At 55.2% G+C, this 19,311-nt stretch overlaps 1 protein-coding gene across 4 annotated transcripts; it reads left to right on the forward strand.

Annotated features, from left to right (window-relative positions):
* Positions 1 to 3,133: 3,133 nt before the first annotated feature.
* SLC1A5 (solute carrier family 1 member 5) lies at positions 3,134 to 15,229 on the forward strand. 4 transcript variants are annotated; one of them, XR_009256018.1, is made up of 9 exons: positions 3,160 to 4,360; positions 7,159 to 7,201; positions 7,632 to 7,679; positions 8,575 to 8,741; positions 11,426 to 11,659; positions 12,466 to 12,660; positions 12,806 to 12,940; positions 14,391 to 14,792; positions 15,033 to 15,229. XR_009256018.1 is itself a non-coding variant. In XM_058707869.1 (8 exons), exons 1-8 carry the CDS (start codon positions 3,786 to 3,788, stop codon positions 14,623 to 14,625), a joined length of 1,632 nt encoding a protein of 543 aa, XP_058563852.1. In that variant the 5' UTR covers positions 3,134 to 3,785; the 3' UTR covers positions 14,626 to 14,813. The 4 variants fall into 4 exon arrangements, 2 of the variants coding, with proteins under 2 accessions (XP_058563852.1, XP_058563853.1); XR_009256019.1 differs by having other exon boundaries at positions 14,391 to 14,786; XM_058707869.1 differs by lacking the exon at positions 15,033 to 15,229 and having other exon boundaries at positions 3,134 to 4,360; positions 14,391 to 14,813.
* Positions 15,230 to 19,311: the final 4,082 nt, after the last annotated feature.

A 19,311-nucleotide genomic window follows, 5' to 3' on the forward strand; every position in this document is an offset into this window, starting at 1 on the left:
CTGCCAGAAGCTTCCCTGCCTCCCCGCCCCCCCCGCCCCCCCCCCCCCCCCCCCCCAGCCTGGCCACCTGCAGCCGCCGCACCTGAAACTCAGCTGCCAGGTCCCACCTGCTTCCTCTCAGGCTCTGTTTGCCCAGTTGCCCCGACCCCCGAACGCTTCTTGGGTGGGGAGCACCAGCCTGGGCGTCTGTGTCCGAGGGAAGATATGGAAAAAGCCCCTTTCCACTTTGGCCTTAGCTAAAATGTTGATCTCAAGAGGTCATCCCAGCTTAGAATCCCATGAGGGCTGCAGTTGGCTGGCCACCGACCAGAGCACTTGGCGGACGTGACCTTGGTTGGTCCCTCCGTGATCTCTGAGGCCAGACGCCGCCGCTGCTGTCTCCGTTTGGCAGCTGGGTGAGCCCCAGCGCTCATGCTGAACCGCAAAGCCACGCTTTTCTCTCTGAAAGCAGCCACTCCGGGCAGCTTCTATGACACCCTGCAAGAGACCGTCAGTGCATTCGAGACAGAGGCGGGGAAATACTTGTTTTCCCCCACAGAAGGCGTGGGGCCCGGTCCTCTGCGCCTTCTCTCACCCCTCGTGTTTTCCTCTTCAACAATATTTCTGGACACCGGATTTATTTCTGAAGCCTGCCCTCCACCCAGGTCCCCATCTGTCTTGCCTTATTTGACGGCTCTTCTGTGTTCTGCTCTGTGGCTGTGGTTTGTTGACTGACTGAGGGAATGAATCGCTGGACAGACAGATGCCCAGCCGGAGAATTTGGACTTTGTCCCGAGGGAAGCCACTGGGGCCATTCAGAGGGTGGAGTGACTAAGTCAGGGCCACGCCTGGGAACATTCTGAGCTCTTCTCAAGTCTGGGGCTTTGCAGGTTCTGGTCCCTTTGCCCGGAATACCCTCTCCCTGGGCTTGGTCCAACTCTTTGCTATCCCAGCCGGGATGTCTCCTCCTCCGGGAAGCCTTCCCTGAGCCCCACGTTGCGTCAAGCATCCCTTCTGGGCTGCCCATCCCAGCCCTGCTCTCTCTGTCATCACCTTCTGGGGATGAGTGGTCTCCCCACTTGTCCTGTGAGTCCCCGCAGGACAGGGCCCTAGCACCATTCATCACAGAGCTTGACATTGTGCTCAGAATAGATGATGGTCCCTCGACAGAAATGCCTCTGCTTACGGGAGGAGCCACGTGCAGGGGTAGCCATAGTGTCCCATAGGGGTTGAGGGCGCAGCCTAGGGTCAGAGACACCCGCGATCAAATTCCCTGCCCAGGTAGGGGGTTTGGGCCAGAGCAAACCCCATTCCTCCATCAGCTCCCAAATCAGAAAAACCAGAGCTTGAGGTCTCGAGGATTAGTGGCGACAAGATAACGTCCGACAGCATTTCTAAGAGGGGCGGAAGCCTCTCTTCCTGCCGCCTCAGGGCTTTGCACCTGCCGGCGGCCGGATTCGAACCCATGCCTCGGTAGCTTTAGCGCCCACACTTTCTCGCGCACAGCCAAGCAGGAGCTGAGCAGGAGTTTGTTAAATGGAAATAACTTCAGCCTGTAAGAGTGAGAAGGGGGTGGGGGCTTTCTAAAGCAGTGGAGGAGGGAAGATTTGGGAACGCAGAGTGTCTGAGAAACACAAGGTAGGAGGTCCGCAAGGCCACACGTGCCTGGGGTGGCACGTGCTTCAGAGCCTGGGCAGATCTCAGCTCAGCCTGGCCCCACTGGCTGAGATCCCGCAGATGTGTTCTCAAAGACAGTTCTCAAAGCTCCTTCCCAAGTGGGTCTGGGTCTAGGGCTGGTGGTGACCAGGAGGGAGAACTCACCAGCAGCACCCGGAGCTGGTCGGAGCCCAGACCATATTTTTTTAGGGCTCTAAAATAAATAAACAACAACAAAAAAAATTAAGCAAAATGAAGTTTAAAAAGCGAATGGATGAATGGATAGGGAGATAAGTGGATAGAAATAATATAGACGAGATACTGACATCTATGCCTATAGTATAGATAATACACACGACGGAGAAATTTGATGAAATAATTGTAGATATGGATGTTCACCGCAAGATACTTTACAATGTTTTTGTATGTTTGACATTTCTCATAATAAAATGCGGGGGGAAATATTTGGTGAAAGCGTTTGTGAAATCATTAGCACATTAGAGTGGATTCTAATTTTCAACGAGTGAATTATGAATTGCATACCCAGGAGTGAGCGGATTACCACCCTAATATGGGAACTGCCGTTATTGATAAGCGTCGGGCTCTGAACTGGGAATATTTATTTTATTTTATTTAAAAAAATTTTTTTAATGTTTATTTTATTATTTTTGAGACAGAGAGAGACAGAGCATGAACGGGGGAGGGGCAGAGAGAGAGAGGGAAACACAGAATCCGAAGCAGGCTCCAGGCTCTGAGCCATCAGCCCAGAGCCCGACGCGGGGCTCGAACTCACGGACCGCGAGATCATGACCTGAGCCGAAGTCGGCCGCTTAACCGACTGAGCCACCCAGGCGCCCCTGGGAATATTTATTTTAAAACCGTGTTTTAAGATTTTATTTTTAGGTAATGTCTACACCCAACGTAGGGATCGAACCTACAACCCGGAGATCAAGAGTCGCAGGCAGGCTCCACCCACTGAGCCCGCCGGGCGCCCCGGGAACATTTTATTTGTTTTCCTTGTTAACATTATTGAATAAATAACTCCATCTAATTGAAATCTTAACGCCAATCATGGGTGGGATGAGCTTTTCCTAATCTGCATTTTACATTCGAGGAACTTGAGCTCCGAGAGGCGACGAAAGACTGAACTCAGGGCGGAGCCGTCGCAGCTGGGTTGAGCCACCTGCCGACCACTTGCACTTTCTAGAGACCCTCAAGCCAGGGAACTGCTGTAGGTTAACGGCCCCTACCTGCATCGCGATTCCTTTGGCGGGAAAAAAAAAAAAAAAAAAAGCCTCGCTCGTTAGGCCCCGCCCCAACAGGGCCCCGCCCCCGTCCCCGTCCCCCCAGTGTCCCCGCCCCTCGATAGAGAGTTTGTTAGTCTGCCTTCTACGTTTGATTGGCCCCACTCTGGCCTCAGCCCCACCTCTCGCTCGCAGAATGGCTCATTAAACACTGCCGCCAATCGGCGCCCGCCGTTCGCCGCCCGCCTTCTCAAGCCTCGCCCCTGCCCTTAATTCTCGCAGCTTCCGCCCTGCGGGCTCAGAGCCACGCGGCGCGCCCGCGAGCTGCCCCCGGGATCGGTGGCTGTTACCTCCCGGCGTCCCGGACCGCAGCCTTCCGCACTCAGGGGCTTGGATCTCCCCTCCCAGACGCAAAAGCCTAGCTTCCCTCTTCCTGGAGCTCTTGTCTCCCGTCCCCCAGGTTCAAGCTTCCCAGCCTCCGTTTCCAGGACCCCGGCGCCCCGGATCCCTGCCTCCCGGATCGGCGCTACCGGGACGTGGCCTCTTGAGGACCTCTGCCACTTGGACGCCTTCAGCCTTCCAGAGCCCAAGACCCCCTGTCCCAGCCTGATACACTCCTGTATTCCCATCCCTAGGGCCGAGAAACCCAGGGGTTTCGGGCGCAGGACACAACCTGGGAGAGCAGAGGAGCCTCGGCGCCCAGCTTCGGGATCTCAGACACTCCAGCTTCCACGAGCCAAGGAACCTCGGCGCCGTGAACTCCCAACTCCAAGGAACCCTCCAGAGTTCCAGCCTCCAGGCTGTGTTACAAAACTCTCCGTTCTAAGGAACGTCGGCGTTCCGGGAAGGAGCCCCCCAAGCGCTCGCAGCTTCCAGACGCCGCAGAACTCCGGGGGGCGTTCCAACATGGTGGCCGATCCCCCGCGCGGAGAGCCCAAGGGGTTCGAGGCGGCCGAGCCCACCGGGAACGGTGCCCCGACGTTGCTCCCTAAAGAGGACCCCGACCCGGCAGGAGGCCGCTGCTGCGGTTCCCGGGAGCGGGTGCGCCGCTGCCTTCGCGCCAACCTGCTGGTGCTGCTGACGGTGGCGGCCGTGGTGGCAGGCGTGGCGCTGGGGCTGGGGGTCTCGGGGGCCGGTGGCGCGCTAGCGCTGGGCCCCGCGCGCCTGGCGGCCTTCGCCTTCCCCGGCGAGCTGCTGCTGCGCCTGCTGAAGATGATCATCCTGCCGCTGGTGGTGTGCAGCCTGATCGGCGGCGCCTCCAGCCTGGACTCGAGCGCGCTCGGCCGCCTGGGCGCCTGGGCGCTGCTCTTTTTCCTGGTCACCACGCTGCTGGCGTCCGCGCTCGGCGTGGGCTTGGCGCTGGCCCTGCGGCCGGGGGCCACCTTCGCCGCCATCAACGCCTCGGTCGGCGCCACGGGCGCCGTGGAAGAGGAAGAGGCCCCCAGCAAGGAGGTCCTCGATTCGTTCCTGGATCTTGTGAGGTCAGACCCCGCCCGCCCGGTGGAAGTCGTCGAGGGGGGGGGGGCGGGGGCGGGGAAGCCACGTGGGGAGGGGACCCGTGTTAGGGATGGCCGGAGCGACCACGCGAACGCTAGAGGGTTTTGAGTCCTCCAGAGCCCGGACCCCCCCCCCCCCACCCCCCCGGCCCCAGGGCTGGATGGTGATGGTGTGGCCCTTTGAGGGTCAGAGTCCAGCGAGTGAGGACAGACCCCTGGGGAAGGAGGCTTCGAATGGGGGCGCCTGGGGACGTAACTGGGGACGCTGCAAGACGGTGATAAGACAAGGAAGTCTCGTAGAGGGAAGAAAGTAATGCTTGGGGAGTTTGTGGGGGAGGGAAGGGATACAGAGGGGAGAGGATTCTGGGGGGACTTGGGAGGGGATTTGGGGGCGCTCAGGGCCTCAGGATTTGAGTCCAGAGTCAGAGAGCTTGTGACCCCCGAGGAGTTCATAGGGGACCTGAGGAGATCTGAGTGACCTCTGCCAGGCCCTCTTCCCGGTCCCAGGGCTCCCCCATATTATGTGTCATCCCTGTTACCCGGACGCAGCCAGGTTTTTTTCTCAGCCTCCCTTCCCCGCCCGGGGCTGGGCCCTGGCAACTTCCCTTTTTACATCTTCCTGCTAAATCCTGCCATCTCCAAAGACTTTCCATTCCATTTCTCGCCCCCCCCCCCCAACACCAGGCGGCCCAGAAGCGGGGGCCAGCGGGACCGGCTAGAAAGAGAGCAGGCTCTTTGCCTTCTGATCTCTGCTCCCCCCACCCCCGCCCCATCCCAAGAATAGTTCTTCCCTTTTGAGGAGGGCAGACCCCTGGGTCCACATGGCCTTGCCTTTGGGACCTCCTGATTCAGTGTCTCCAGGTGGGTTGGGGACTTCCAGGAAGTAGGGGGGGGGAGGAAATGACGAGTCGCAGAACTGGGTTCTCCCAGCCTCTCGGGGGTTGGCGGGGGGGTATCAGCGCAGGCTGAGATGAGACTCTGGGGCCGGCTTGGTGTCCCAAAGCTGCAGTGGATGGTCGTCTCCTGGCCGGGCGAGATTAGCTGGGTCCTGGCCCAGCCCTGCCAGGCCTGGGTGGATACGGGCCTCCCGGGCCAAGGGCACACCCACTCGAGGGCTGTTGATGTGTATGTGTCCAGGCTCCCCCTGTGTGCCAAAATAGCAGTCACTCACACTTGGCCAGCCCCTCAGAGACTTTTCTGGAACGTTTCAGAACCACGCAGCTTTCTGGCCAATTGACGCGGAGCTGGACACAGGCCCTCGGACACCCAGCCACAGCTGTGGCCTCTCTCACACTGACGCGTGGCCTTACACCGGCTGTCACACGTGTGCTCACCCACGGTGTCCTAACCTCCCTTTACACGGCCGCTCGCGGATGCCACTGACCACAGCGGCACATCGAGCGTCCCCTAGGCACATATTGAAGAGCACGTGCACACCGACCCTGTCCCGCGAGTCCGAACCCTCACCCGTGCCCCCGAGTTGCTCACGTGTTGACATGAGAAACTGTCTAGGGACCCACAGCAACCGCCGTTCCCCCACTCACGTGGTGAGGAGTGGTTGGGACCTTCCAGCCAGCTGTCTGGGTTCCCTTTACTGTTTTTATGTTTAAGTACTCTTGTTCTTTTTTTTTTTTTTTTTTTTTTTTTTTTTAAGTACTCTTGTTCTTAATGTTTATATATTTTTGAGAGAGAGAGAGAGAGAGAGAGACAGAGCGCGAGCAGGGGAGGGGCAGAGAGAGAGAGGAAGACACAGAATCCGAAGCAGGCTCCGGGCTCCGAGCTGGCAGCACAGAGCCCGGCAATGCGGGTCTCGAACTCCCGAACCACGAGATCATGACCTGAGCCGAAGTTGGCCGCTCAAGTGACTTGAGCCATCCAGGCGCCCCTGCTTTTTTTTTTTTATTTTTTATTTTTAGAGAGAGAGCGCGCGAGGGTGGGGGAGAGGGACAGAGGGAGAGCGATTGAGAGAGAGAGAGAATCTCAAGCTTAGTGCGGAGTCTCAGGGTCGGCTCAGTCTCACAAACCATGAAATCCAGACCTGAACGGAAATCAAGAGTCGGATGCTCAACCGATTGAGCCACCCAGGCGCCCCACGGTTCCCTTTTCTAGAAAATGGGGATGACGGTGCGGATCCCTGAGCCAGGATCACACGAGTGGCTTTATATCAAGCATTGCAGGGACTGTGGACACTTCAGCCCTTCTTTTCTTCCCTCTCCGAGAGACGCAAGAGGGTCAGGGTCCCGCCGATCCCCTGACACGCCCAGTGGGGTTGAATGTGGGCTGCCGCGCACACACCGCCATCCCTTGTCACCCTCTCTCACTACCCCTTTTCCAATGCACCCCCGTCCCCTGCCTTTCTCAGCCCGGCCCCAGGGCTGCAGCGTTTCTCGGCCCTCCAGGAGGAAGTTGGCTGATGCAACACGCCCAGGGTATTAAGTTTGCTGCCCAGGGTGGAGCTGAGGCCCAGGTGACCCTGCCTTGGGAAGCCAGCATTCCTTACGGCCAGTCCACAATCCCTCGGGGCTGGCCGGCCACCCCACGGGGGCCCTGGGAGGCCAGCTCAGACTCCCCACACCCTGGAAAAGTGTGCAGGCCAGGGCTCAACTCTGCCTGACCAAGCCTGGCTGGGGCCTGGGGGCCAGTGGGGCCTCCCGAGTTTTTTCCCATCGCAAGAGGCCAACCCAGCTCCTCAGACCACCCCCCCCACCCCGTAAACCCCCCCCTGTGGTATTTAATAACACACCCCCCTCCCCCCCCCCCCCCCACCATGTCTGTCTCTGCAGAAATCTCTTCCCCTCCAACCTGGTGTCCGCAGCCTTCAGCTCAGTGAGTCCTTGGGGGTGTGTCCCGAGGGGTGGGGGGCGGGCAAGGAGGGGGAGAGCCAGTTGGAGCCCCTTGGTGCCAGCTCTACGGTGCTGCCTGGCCAAGGGCACATGCCCGCATATTTCTGAACGATCTCGCAGGGTCCTTGGGGAACCTCCTAAACCCATCCCGTGCCCCTCCTCGAGAAAGGAGCATGCGGGTTCTGAGCCCCTTCTGGGTTCTAATTCCAGCGGCGTGACCCCGGGCAACTGCCTTTTCCTCTCCGAGCCTCGGTTTCCGCCTCTGGAAAATGGGCGCCTGATAAGAAAACCCTGCCTCGGGGCGGTTGCTGGCGGGGATGAAAGGCGATGATGTTTAGGGGGCGCTTAGGGCAGGACAGGGTGGGGGAGCCTCCGTGGCCGTGGATACTGACTGTTCCCAACCCCACCTGCAGTACAGTACCGTCTATGAAAGCAGATGGATCAACGGAACCAAGGTGAAGGTGAGAGCAGGGGAAGGGATGGGGGGAGGAAGGGGTGCATCCCTTGGCCCGTTGTTGTGGGTTTTCCATTTTGCTCCCACCCCGGCCTTTGTTTGTCCCCTGTCTTCAGACATCTGGTGGTATTTGTTTTACACTCTCTGCAGCCTCTCCCCCGTTTCTGTCTCTTCTGGTACCTTCGTTTGGCCCCCTCTTCTCCCTCCCTGGTCCGGGCTTCTCTTTTGCCCGAATCCCATCCTGCCCTGGGATGATCTGCCCCCAGAGCCCCCCTCTCCTACCTACCCTCCTCCACTTGGCAGCCAGAGTGGTCTTTCCAAAGCACAAACCTGATGCTGTCTCTCCCCTGCCTGGAGCCCCTTTGGGCTCCCTAGTGCCCTCAGAAGAAAGCCCAGGCTTCTGGCCACAATCCCGGAGACCCTGCAGAATCGGGCTTCTGCCCGGCCGCCTACCCAGCTTCCTGTTCGGGCTCTGCCCGGCCTATTCCAGCCCCAGTTTCTTTCTGCTCTTCGAATGCCCGAGCTGCTGCCCTTTCCAGACTGTTGCGCATTGTTTCCTCTCTCTAGAACCTTCTACCGCCGCTCTTTACCTGGTTCATCCTCCTATTCTCCAGATCTCTGCCCCTTCCTCCACGAAGCCCTCCCTGATCCCCCTCCCCCCAACCAAGCCGGCAACCCCTTCAATTCCCACACTACCTTGGGTTTCCCTATTCCAACCATCGTGGGTGGTCCCTGATGACAGGTCTGTTTCCCCAGGACCTGGACCGTGAGCCTTGGGAGGAAGGGACCCAAGGAGCCATCTTGTCTGTGCTGGGTCCCAGCAGTGCCCAGAACAGGCCCTTAGTGACTGTGCAGGTTGACTGAGTTTCCTCCTCCCTTTCTGATCTGTTCCTCACCCAAAGGTGCCCGTTGGGGATGAGGTAGATAGTATGAACATCCTGGGCCTGGTGGTATTTGCCATTATCTTTGGCGTGGCCCTGCAGAAGCTGGGGCCCGAGGGAGAACTGCTTATCCGCTTCTTCAACTCCTTCAATGACGCCACCATGGTGCTGGTCTCCTGGATCATGTGGTAGGTGGGGGGAGTGGGGGCTGGGGATGTGGGATCGGGCGACCCTCCCTCTGCTGCTTGGAGCCGCCTGGCCTGGACCCGCACCCAGCGTTGACCGTCCCCTGGCTGTGTGACTTTGGGCAAGTGACTTACCCTCTCTGTGCCTCAGTTTCCTCATGATAACGTGAGGACAGTGCTGTATCCCATGGGAGCTAAGACTGACGGGGGCACCTTCCGGACCCTCCTGGCAAGTGACAAAAGGACGGCCAAGCCGTGGCCCCGGTTTAGCTAGTGCATCTCAGTTGCAGAGACTTAAATGTGATCGAATGTACAGGAGACGAGTGGCATGAGGTAAAAGTAAAGCGCTTACAAAGTGGGTTTTTTTTTTTAAATTATTTTGAGAGAGAGAGAGTGAGCTTGCGTGTCTGCATACACGTGCTAGCACAAGAGTGGGACAGGGGCAGAGAGAGGGAGAGCGAGAATCCCAAGCAGGTCCTGTGCTGACAGCACACAGCCTGACTCGGGGCTCGATCCCACGAATGGTGAGACCATGACCTGAGCCGAAATCAAGAGCCGGATGCTTAACCGACTGAGCCACCCAGGCGCCCCCCCCCCCCCGGGCAAATGTTTTAAAGGCCTAACACCTGCTGAGCATTTACTTAATGTTAGCTATGATTATTATTATCAGTTTTATTAAATGATCTCACATGTGCAGAGGCCTCTGGCTTCTACCTTCCCTGGATCGAGATCCAGGATCTCGAGATCGAGAAGGTGGGAAGTCAGGAGAGGGAGCAGGATTGCTGCATTTTTAACAAATCCCTCCGCTCCCCGCCCCCCCCCCTGCCCCACCCCATCCTGATTCTGGCGCAGGCGACATTTAAGAGGCTGCACAACCTCGTAAAGGCTCCTTGCCAGAGAGTCAGGGTGGTGGGTGGGTAAGAGCAGGCTCCAAGCCGCTTCCCGCCCGCGTGCCCTCTAACAAGTTACTTACCTGGCTGTGTCTCAGTTTCCCCATCTGGACAACGGGATTGACAGTTCCAGGCACAAATGAGTTAAAACGTGTAAAGTCCTGGGGCGCCTGGGCGGCTCCGAAGGTTGAGCGTCCGACTTCGGCTCAGGTCAGGATCTCACGGTCCGTGAGTTCGAGCCCCGCGTCAGGCTCTGTGCTGACAGCCCGGAGCCTGCTTCCGATTCTGTGTCTCCCTCTCTCTCTGCCCCTCTCTTGCTCGTGCTCTGTCTCCCTCGCTCTCAAAAATAAATAAACGGTAAACAAAACAAAAGAAAAAACGTGTAAAGTCCTTGGGGCACTGCCTGACCTATAGCGTGCCTCCGATCAACACTAATCTTTATCAAGTACGTCACTTGTATAACTTGGGGGCACATCCCACAGGCCAGAGCTTGGGCATTTGGCCAAACCTAGCTTTACAGGTGGCTGGGAAAGGCCACCTTTCTTCTGTTACCAAAGAGGGGAAGGGGTTTGAGGGACAACAAGCCGCAGTGATCAAACAGAGAGGCGGTCTTGGGAGGCTTCCTGGCTGGGAGGCACGAGCGCCCCTGGGATCTTTGCTCCGGGAAAGGGCGATAATAATTCCAGCAGAAGTTCATAGATCACTTATTGGGTACAAAAAGCTTTCAAGTCCTTTCATTAACGTGCGACATTCCTATGAGGCTGGTAGCATTAATGTCCCTGTTTGACGGACCTGTGAGATTTTAATTCAACCGTAGCTTCAAAAGACTAAAAGAGGGGCTCCCTCGTGGGATTGCGGTAAAGATTCAACCACTTTGTATCTATGGGTTGTTATCAAGACATGAACTGCGGACTGTTTATATTGCATGGACGTGGGGAGAGATTGAATCGGTTTAAATCATCCTAGCTACTATAACCACGAACCCAGAAAACGTAAATGCCTCACGCATGGGGTGGAGGGGTACGTGTTAAGTCCAAATCTTTTTTTTTTTTTTTTTTTTTTTTTAATTTATTTTTGGGACAGAGAGAGACAGAGCATGAACGGGGGAGGGGCAGAGAGAGAGGGAGACACAGAATCGGAAACAGGCTCCAGGCTCTGAGCTGTCAGCCCAGAGCCTGACGTGGGGCTCGAACTCACGGACCGCGAGATCGTGACCTGGCTGAAGTCGGACGCTTAACCGACTGCGCCACCCAGGCGCCCCATGTTAAGTCCAAATCTGGTTGGCGATTGTACTTCGGCTGGCAATAGAGGCTCCCAGGCTTCTTTGATCTCCCTCTGCTCTATTCTCTTCTTCTTTTTTTTTTTTTTAATGTTTGTTTTTGGGAGAGAAAAAACGTGAGGGGGGAGAGGCAGAGAGGGAGGGAAACACCAGTCTCTGAAGCAGGCTCCAGGCCCTGAGCTGTCAGCCGCGAGCCCGATGTGGGGCTCGAACTCATGAACTGAGAGATCATGACCTGAGCGGAAGTTGGGCGTGTAACTGACTGAGCCCCCTGCCCCCTGCCAGGCGCCCCTCCCCTCTGCCCTATTTTTTTTTTTTTTTTTTTCCCCTCTGCCCTATTTTTAAGGGGATGGAGCTTGGAGGATGGCAGGCAGGGAGGGTGCCAGAACTCAATCACACATGGATCTGGGTGTCTCCTGCCCGCGAGGGAGGCTGTGGTCGGGCTGCGCACTGAGCGCAAAGCCCGGCCCTGGGCGGGCACGTAGTCAGAGGCTGCAGTGGGTCTCCTGTGTAATTAGGTATGCCCCCGTGGGCATCTTGTTCCTGGTGGCTGGCAAGATCGTGGCAGTGGAGGACGTGGGGCTGCTCTTCACCAGTCTCGGCAAATACATCCTGTGCTGCCTGCTGGGCCACGCCATCCACGGGCTCCTGGTGCTGCCCCTCATCTACTTCCTCTTCACCCGCAAAAACCCCTACCGCTTCCTGTGGGGTATCGTGACACCGTTGGCCACTGCCTTCGGGACCTCTTCTAGGTATGGCCTTGGGGCAGACCAATGCAGGAGTTTTAAGCTAAGGGGCCCTAAGTGGACACCAGGTTTCTGGAGACCCTTGAAATTTCGTATCTGGGGACGTTGGATCTGGGTACAGGGGCCATACTTTAGTAAAGTCTCTCATAAGGTCCTGGAACCGACCCCCGCCACCCCCCCCCCCCCCCCCGCATTTGGAAAACCACTGACTGCTTAGAGATTCTTCTTCCCTTCCTGAAAACCTCTCCTCCTCCACAAGGCCTGGCCCTAGGGGGCAGTGGTCTAGTGCCGCCCCCTGGATCCAACCTCTGGGAGCTCTTTCCACCCTTTTCTAGGTATTTTGTCCACCTGTCCCCTCAGAACCTGGCTGTCCCCACAGCAGCAGCCCCAAGGGAGTAGTAATTCTTAGCCAAGGTCTATTATTGGTGGAGTCGGGGGGGGGGGGGGGGGGGGGAAGTGTGCTAGATAGAATTTAGGTTTCAATTTTTGTGTGTATTGTGAAGGAGAGCCGTCCATACCCTCCCAGGGGGTCGAGGCCTCACACAGGTTGGAATCCTGACATTCTACAGGATCCCCCCCCCTCCCCCCCCCCCCCCCCCCCCCCCCCCCCCCCCCCCCCCCCGCCTCTGGCTCTGGGAAGAGAAGGGCCGAGAACTGCAGAAGGCTGGGGGTGGCAAGGCGCGGGGCTGGCGGGGGCGGGGTCTAGGCTGGCGGGCGGAGCATGGGCTTGTGCTGATTGGCCAGCGCGGTCTGGGCGGGGCTTCGGCAGGGGGTGGGTCAAGTGCGCTAACTGACCTGCCGCCGCCGCTCAGCTCGGCCACGCTGCCGCTGATGATGAAGTGCGTGGAGGAGAGGAATGGTGTCGCCAAGCACATCAGCCGCTTCATCCTACCCATCGGTGCCACCGTCAACATGGATGGGGCGGCGCTCTTCCAGTGTGTGGCCGCAGTGTTCATCGCACAGCTCAACCAGCAACCCCTGGACTTTGTGAAGATCATCACCATCCTGTGAGTGTGGGGTGGCTGCAGCTAGGACCCCGGACCCACTTGACCCCTCCCCCGAGAATGGACAGAGGCCGGAGGGGGGCAGGGCTCCCGTGGCAGCTTCTCCCCCTACCGAGATCTTTCACTGACCGCCCTTCTCTTCCCCCAGGGTCACCGCCACCGCGTCCAGCGTGGGGGCCGCGGGCATTCCGGCTGGAGGTGTCCTCACTCTGGCCATCATCCTGGAGGCAGTCAACCTGCCAGTTCACGACATCTCCTTGATCCTGGCTGTGGACTGGCTAGTGTAAGTGTGGGTTTGGGGCTTCAGGGGCCCAAGGGGTACCCTGGGAAGGGAGATGAACAAGAGGGTCATCGAGAGCCTCCGAGGAGGAGAGGAGAGGAAGGAAGGAGTTCCAGAGGAAAGGGGATGGCATCTTGAGCGTTCTAATCAGAGGGAAAGAAGGGATCTTTGAGGTTCTTTTTTTTTTTCATGGTTATTTATTTATTTACTTGAGAGAGAGAGAGAGAGAGAATCCCAGGCAGGCCCCATGTTGTCGGTGCTGAGCCCCATGTGGAAATAGACCAATCTGTAGACTGTGGTTTAGCAGTTGCTAGGGGCTAGAGGGAGGAGGGAATGGGGAATAACTGTTTAATGGGTATAAGAGTGTTCTTAGAATGATGGAAACGGTCTGGAATGAAATAGACGTGATGGTCGTACAACTCTGAATATGCGAAAAGCCACGGGACTGTATACTTTCGAAGGGTGAATTTTACCATATGTGAATTACAGCCCCATGTTTGAAAATGGCACACCCCCCCCCCCAAAGTATAAAGAGGCCAAAAGAGATCTTTAGGATTATGAGAAAGGCCTGAGGGAGAGCATAGTATTTCAGTGGGAAGAGGAGAGGTGGATGGGTCTTTTGAGGCCCCAAGAAAAGGGAGGGATGAACTTTTGAGGTTCTAGGAGGAGCAAATCTTGTGCTTTGTTGGAAGAAGTATCATTTGGGGTCCCGAGAGGATGGAGGAGGAGATCTTTGGGGTCCTAAGGCAAAGAAAGTGTGATGGGGCGCTTAGATTTCATGGAAAAGAAGAGAAGTAGGGGGCTTCTTGGATTCCAGATGAAAAGATCTTGGAGGCTCTAGGAGGAAGGGATATTTGGGAGGATAGAGCGATGAGTTGGATCTAGAAGCAGAACGGGGTTCCATGAAGGAGGGTGTGGCAAGGACCTCAAGATCTTGGGGGAGGGGGGGTGCCTGGGTGGCTCAGTTGGTTGAGCATCCGACTCTTGATTTCGGCTCAAGTCATGGTCTCCTGGTTCATGGGTTCGAGCTCTGTTTCAGGCTCCACTCTGATAGTGCGGAACCTGCTTGGGATTCTCTATCTCAAAAAAAAAAAAAAAGAAAAGAAAAGAGGGGCGCCTGGTTGGCGCAGTCGGTTAAGCGTCCGACTTCAGCCAGGTCACGATCTCACGGTCCGTGAGTTCGAGCCCCGCGTCGGGCTCTGGGCTGATGGCTCAGAGCCTGGAGCCTGTTTCCGATTCTGTGTCTCCCTCTCTCTCTGCCCCTCCCCTGTTCATGCTCTGTCTCTCTCTGTCCCAAAAAAAATAAATTAAAAACGTTGAAAAAAAAATTAAAAAAAAAAAAAAGAATCGGGAGGAGAGGTGGGAGGGTTGGGCCCTCCCCTCTCCCCTCTCCCCTCTCTCCTCCCCGCTCCCCCCTCCCGTCTCCCACTCACTTCCCTATCCTGTTCTTCAGGGACCGGTCCTGCACAGTCCTCAATGTGGAAGGTGATGCCTTTGGGGCGGGACTCCTCCAAAATTACATGGATCGTACAGAGATGCGGAGTTCAGTGCCAGAGTTGATCCAAGTGAAGAGTGAGATGCCCCTGGCTCCACTGCCCGCCCCCACTGAGGAGGGGAACCCCCTCCTCAAACACCGCCTGGGATCTGCTGGGGATACAGACTCCTGTGAGAAGGAGTCGGTTATGTAAACCCCATGGGGACTTTTCCCTGTGCTGATGGGGGCACTCTGGACATTGGGATTGTGAACCGGGGTTCTGGAGGCCCTTCCTGCTGCACACTTAAGGGATCCAGGGTCCCAGCCTCTCTCCCTGACATCAGATCTGGGAGGCCTCGATGCTGGGGTATAGGCGTGTGTGTGTGTGTGTATGTGTGTGTGTGTGTGTGTGTGTGTGTGTGTGTGTGTGTGTGTGTGTATCTATCTCCCCAGATCTTCCCCAGTCCTCAATTCCTGTTTCCACCCAAAGTTAGGAAACATGATGGAGAAATAGTGTCGTTCTGGCCCCCTCATCTTAAGGCACAGGTCACCATGTGGATTTCTGCCCTCATCGAGAGGTAGGACATTCCAGTGGGTTGATGGCTATTTTGGTGGCTGTAGCTGTGTGTGTGTGTGTGTGTGTGTGTGTGTGTGTGTGTGTGTTGCGGCTCCATGGTACATCCCACCCTGTCCTCAGGCCCTCTGTTCCCTCCGCTGTAACAAACACTCCTGGGGACCCTGCCAGGGTGGGGGAGACTGAGGACAAATACTGCTGTCACTCCAAAGGACATTCTGTAGCAATAAAACTATCAAGTGTATCTCCTCAGATGTTTTTAAGACCAAAAGCATGAGCCACACAGAAAAAAATCAAACATGACAAATCAGAATCTGTTTGTCAAAAAAACACCACTGAAGGGGCGCCCGGGTGGCTCAGTCGGTGAGGTGATCTCGTAAATGTTCCGTGTCTCGACGCGGGTGATGCTCACACAGACGTATACATTTGGGGAAGTTCGCCTGCACGCTTAAGATGCGTGTGATTTTACCCCACGTAAAACCTTGCAGCTGAAAATGCAGCTGAAAATGTACAACTAACTCCTGGCAAGAGACTGACTTTCTGCTGTAGCCACTTACGGGTACTTCCCTGATACTTGAACTCTATCCAATAGTGGCAGTAATGACCTGCTCCCCCCCGCCCCCCTCTTTTATTTAAACCAGAATTTGCTGTTTGAATAAAAAACCCGCCGTGCAAGTGTTTTTAAGTCGTGTTTTGAGTCCAGGATGTGGATGATGCCCAGTCGTGGCTCCCGTGATAACGATCCTGTCTGGTATGCTGCTGAAACGTGTTATACGTTACTAATAATTATCTTCCCCCTTCCTGGGGCCCTGTGCAGGCTCCTGCCAGGTGCCCGGGAGGCACCACCAACCCAAGTCCAATTGTAGATGGTATCTTGGGGTATCTTTTGCATCTTTTCGTTGGTTTGTTTTTGTGTATTTAGTTCCGTGGCATGATCATTGCAGTGTGGAAGGAGAGTCTAATTCCTATCTGATTCTGTGCAAAACTGTTGTGTATCACACACAAACATAACCACTAATGAGCTCATTAAGTGCTGAATAGTTAAGCAGTTGCCACATTCAGCACTTTCTATTATGCTCAGATCCTTGGTGGGTGGTTATAAAAGTGTTGAAGGGTTTTAATGGTATTTGGGGAAGATGGTTGGGGTTGCTGGGAGGAGCTGGGAGGGCACGGTTTTCCCCACTTAAAATAATTGTTTGTCCTCAGTTTTTCCATTTGATTTATCTATTATGTGTTTAGATTATGCCTGTTTAAAGAGATACACACATGCATAGGTAATATATATACTGTATATACAATATGTGTATATACAAGGAACACGTAACCCAGACAAGCCCAACCGAATAGTATTTCCCTTTTCCTCTATTCCTTTTTTTTTTTTTTAATTATTTTTGAGAGAGTGTGAGTGGGGGAGGAGCATAGAGAGGGAGTGGGGACAGAGGATCCGAAGCGGGCTCCATGCTGACAGCAGCCAGCCCGATGCGGGGCTCGAACTCACGAACCATGAGATCATGACCCGAGCGGAAGTCGGACGCTTAACCGACTGAGCCACCCGGGCACCTCTTTCTATTCCATTTTTTAAGATTTGCTGGGCACATGCCATTACTTTGCTGATCTGGGTCATATAAAAAGTCTGGAACCATTTCAGGCCTCCTCAGTGTGGACAGGTGCTCCAGACCTGTTTTCCCACTACAACGTGCCCACCACCTTAGTCCTGTTCACCACTGTATGTTCGGCACAGCGTGGGGACTGGCACATAGTAGGTACTCAATAGACATTTGCAGAATGAATGGATTGGGCTCCAGCTACAGAGCCGCCTGGCTAGAAGAGGCTGTTAGGCTAGCTCAGATCCTGCTTTTTGCTACCTGCCAGCTGTGTGACCTTGTGTAAGCCCTAGGGAGTCTCACCCTCTGGTGACAATGGCTCTGTTATGTGTGTGCCTCCCCCAAAGGCCACTAGTGAAGTTTACGTAAGAGCAGATGGCAAAGCGCACGTGAGGCCACCTTCCGGGCCCGGCTCCCACCTCCCGCTTCCTTCCTCCATTGCCAGATCCACCCCTGTTTTTGGGGACACCCCTCTTGCTCCTTCGAAGAAGCCTGGCTTGGGAGGAAGTGCTCAGGCTAGCCCAGCATTAGGCTTGGACCTGCGTCCTAAGCTCTTAGTCACAGGATGGGGGTGGGGGACTGGCAGACACAGGGTGATGACAACTTTGTCTCTCCTAGCGACAACGTTTCTAGGGCGGTTGGACTTTTGTAGGGGGGAGGGGTCGACCTTATTAAGGTATAACTTGCATGCCATAAAGTGCATCTGCTAAAGTAGGTAATTGGATCGGGGGGGGGAGGGGGGCGCCTGGGTGGCTCAGTCGTTGGGGCGGCCCACTTGACTCCAGCTCAGGTCATGATCTCGCAGTCTGTGAGTTCGAGCCCGGCGTCGGGCTCTGTGCTGACAGCTCTGAGCCTGGAGCCTGCTTCAGCTTTGTGTCTCTCTCTCTGCCCCTCCCCCACTCGCTCTGTCTCAAAAATGAATAAACGCTAGAGAATTTAAAGAATAAAGTAAGTAATTGGATGAGTTTTGGCAAGATGCATACGTTAGTGAAACCCACCGCAGTCAAGATACACGATATTCCCACCGCCCCCAGATTTCCTGCTGCTTCTTTGCAGTCTATCCCTCTCCAGCCCGACAGCCACTGATCTGCTTTGGGTCACTAAGGATTAGTTTGTCTCTTCTAGAATTTCGCATGGGTGGAATTATATAGTATGTTGCCTTTTGCACCCTGCTTCTCTTACTTTGTATCGTGCCTTTGAGCTTTTAGGCATGTTTTTGCACAGACCAGTTTATTCCTTTTTGTGTTTAATCACCAAAGAGTATTCTGCTCTCCACCCTTCACGTTTGTTTATCCGTTCACCTGTAATGGACACTGGGCTCTTTCCAGCTTGGGGCTAATGTATATAAAGGTGCATTTGTACATGGCTCTTTGCCTGCCCTCCACTTTCCATAGCAAATATTTTGCAATGGCCACGAAGGGTACACAAATATTTGCTGCTCCGTAAAGGGGGCGGACCATCCAACAGCATTTAAGATGGGGGGGGGGCATTCCCTCCATCTATGCCCAGTGTTAACCCCTTGGTTGCTGGGGTGGGGGAGATCCAGGGAGTCCCCACGTCCAGCTGGGGGAGTGATAATCCGGGGGGGGGGGGCGGCTCATGGCAGTGGTCGTTTAGCAACAGGTTGAATCTATAATCTGATATTTTCATGTTTGAACCACCCTGATGGCCACACCAGCGCATGTGATGGCTTGACTATCAGCTCTGGGAAAATCCTCTTGGCTCTGCTGAAATGGAATGAAATGAAATAGATAATGTAACTCATCTGCACATGACTTTATTTAAGTTTACTTATTTTAGTTACCTCTATACCCAGTGTGGGGCTCAATCTCATGACCCTGAGAACGTCACATGCTCTTTTGATGGAGCCCGCCAGGCGCCCCCCTGCACATGATTTTAAAAACAATCTCTTAGGGGCGCGCCTGGGTGGCTCAGTCGGTTAAGCATCTGACTCTTGATTTTCGGCTCAGGTCCTGATATCACAGTTCATGGGTCCGAGCCCCACCTTGGTCAGCACAGAGTCTGCTCAGGATTCTCTCCCTCTCTGCCTCCCCCCACTTGTGCTTGCACTCTCAAAATAAACTTAAAAAAAAAAAAACCCCACACAACCTCCCCCCCCATCTCTCTATTGCCCTAAATGTAACAAAAAAGAAATAAAACGGTAATTTATAACAGGAATTTTAGTACGAAAATCTGTGGGGCAGAACCGAGAACCCAAGGAGGTAGCTAGATATTTACATGGGTAATGTAGGCAGCTCCATGCTATTGGTGTTCGATTATCAAGCGCCATGTAGAACATGATTTTCAGAAATTGTTGACAATCCTTGGCCGAGTTTTGAACAAAACACCATACAAACTTGCCTCATTTAGGACCTATTAAAACCTTACACAAAGGACTTTGTGTTTGCATGAACAGAGAGTTCGGTTCTGGGCTCAGATAATTTTTTAAATTAAATTTTAATGTTTATTTTTGAGAGAGAGAGAGAGACAAGAGTGGGAGTGGGGTACGGGCAGAGAGAGAGGGAGACACAGAGTCCGGAGCAGACGCCAGGCTCTGAGCTGTCAGCACGGAGCCCGACGCGGGGCTCGAACTCACAGACCGCGAGATCATGACCTGAGCCTAAGCTGGATGCTTAACCGACTGAGCCACCCAGCCGCCCCTTTTGATTTCTAAACTTTATTTACTTTTTATTTATTTAAGTAATCCCTGCACCCAAGGTGG

This window comes from Neofelis nebulosa, chromosome 17 (genome assembly GCF_028018385.1).
Source record: "Neofelis nebulosa isolate mNeoNeb1 chromosome 17, mNeoNeb1.pri, whole genome shotgun sequence".
NCBI classification, from domain to species: Eukaryota; Metazoa; Chordata; class Mammalia; order Carnivora; family Felidae; genus Neofelis; species Neofelis nebulosa.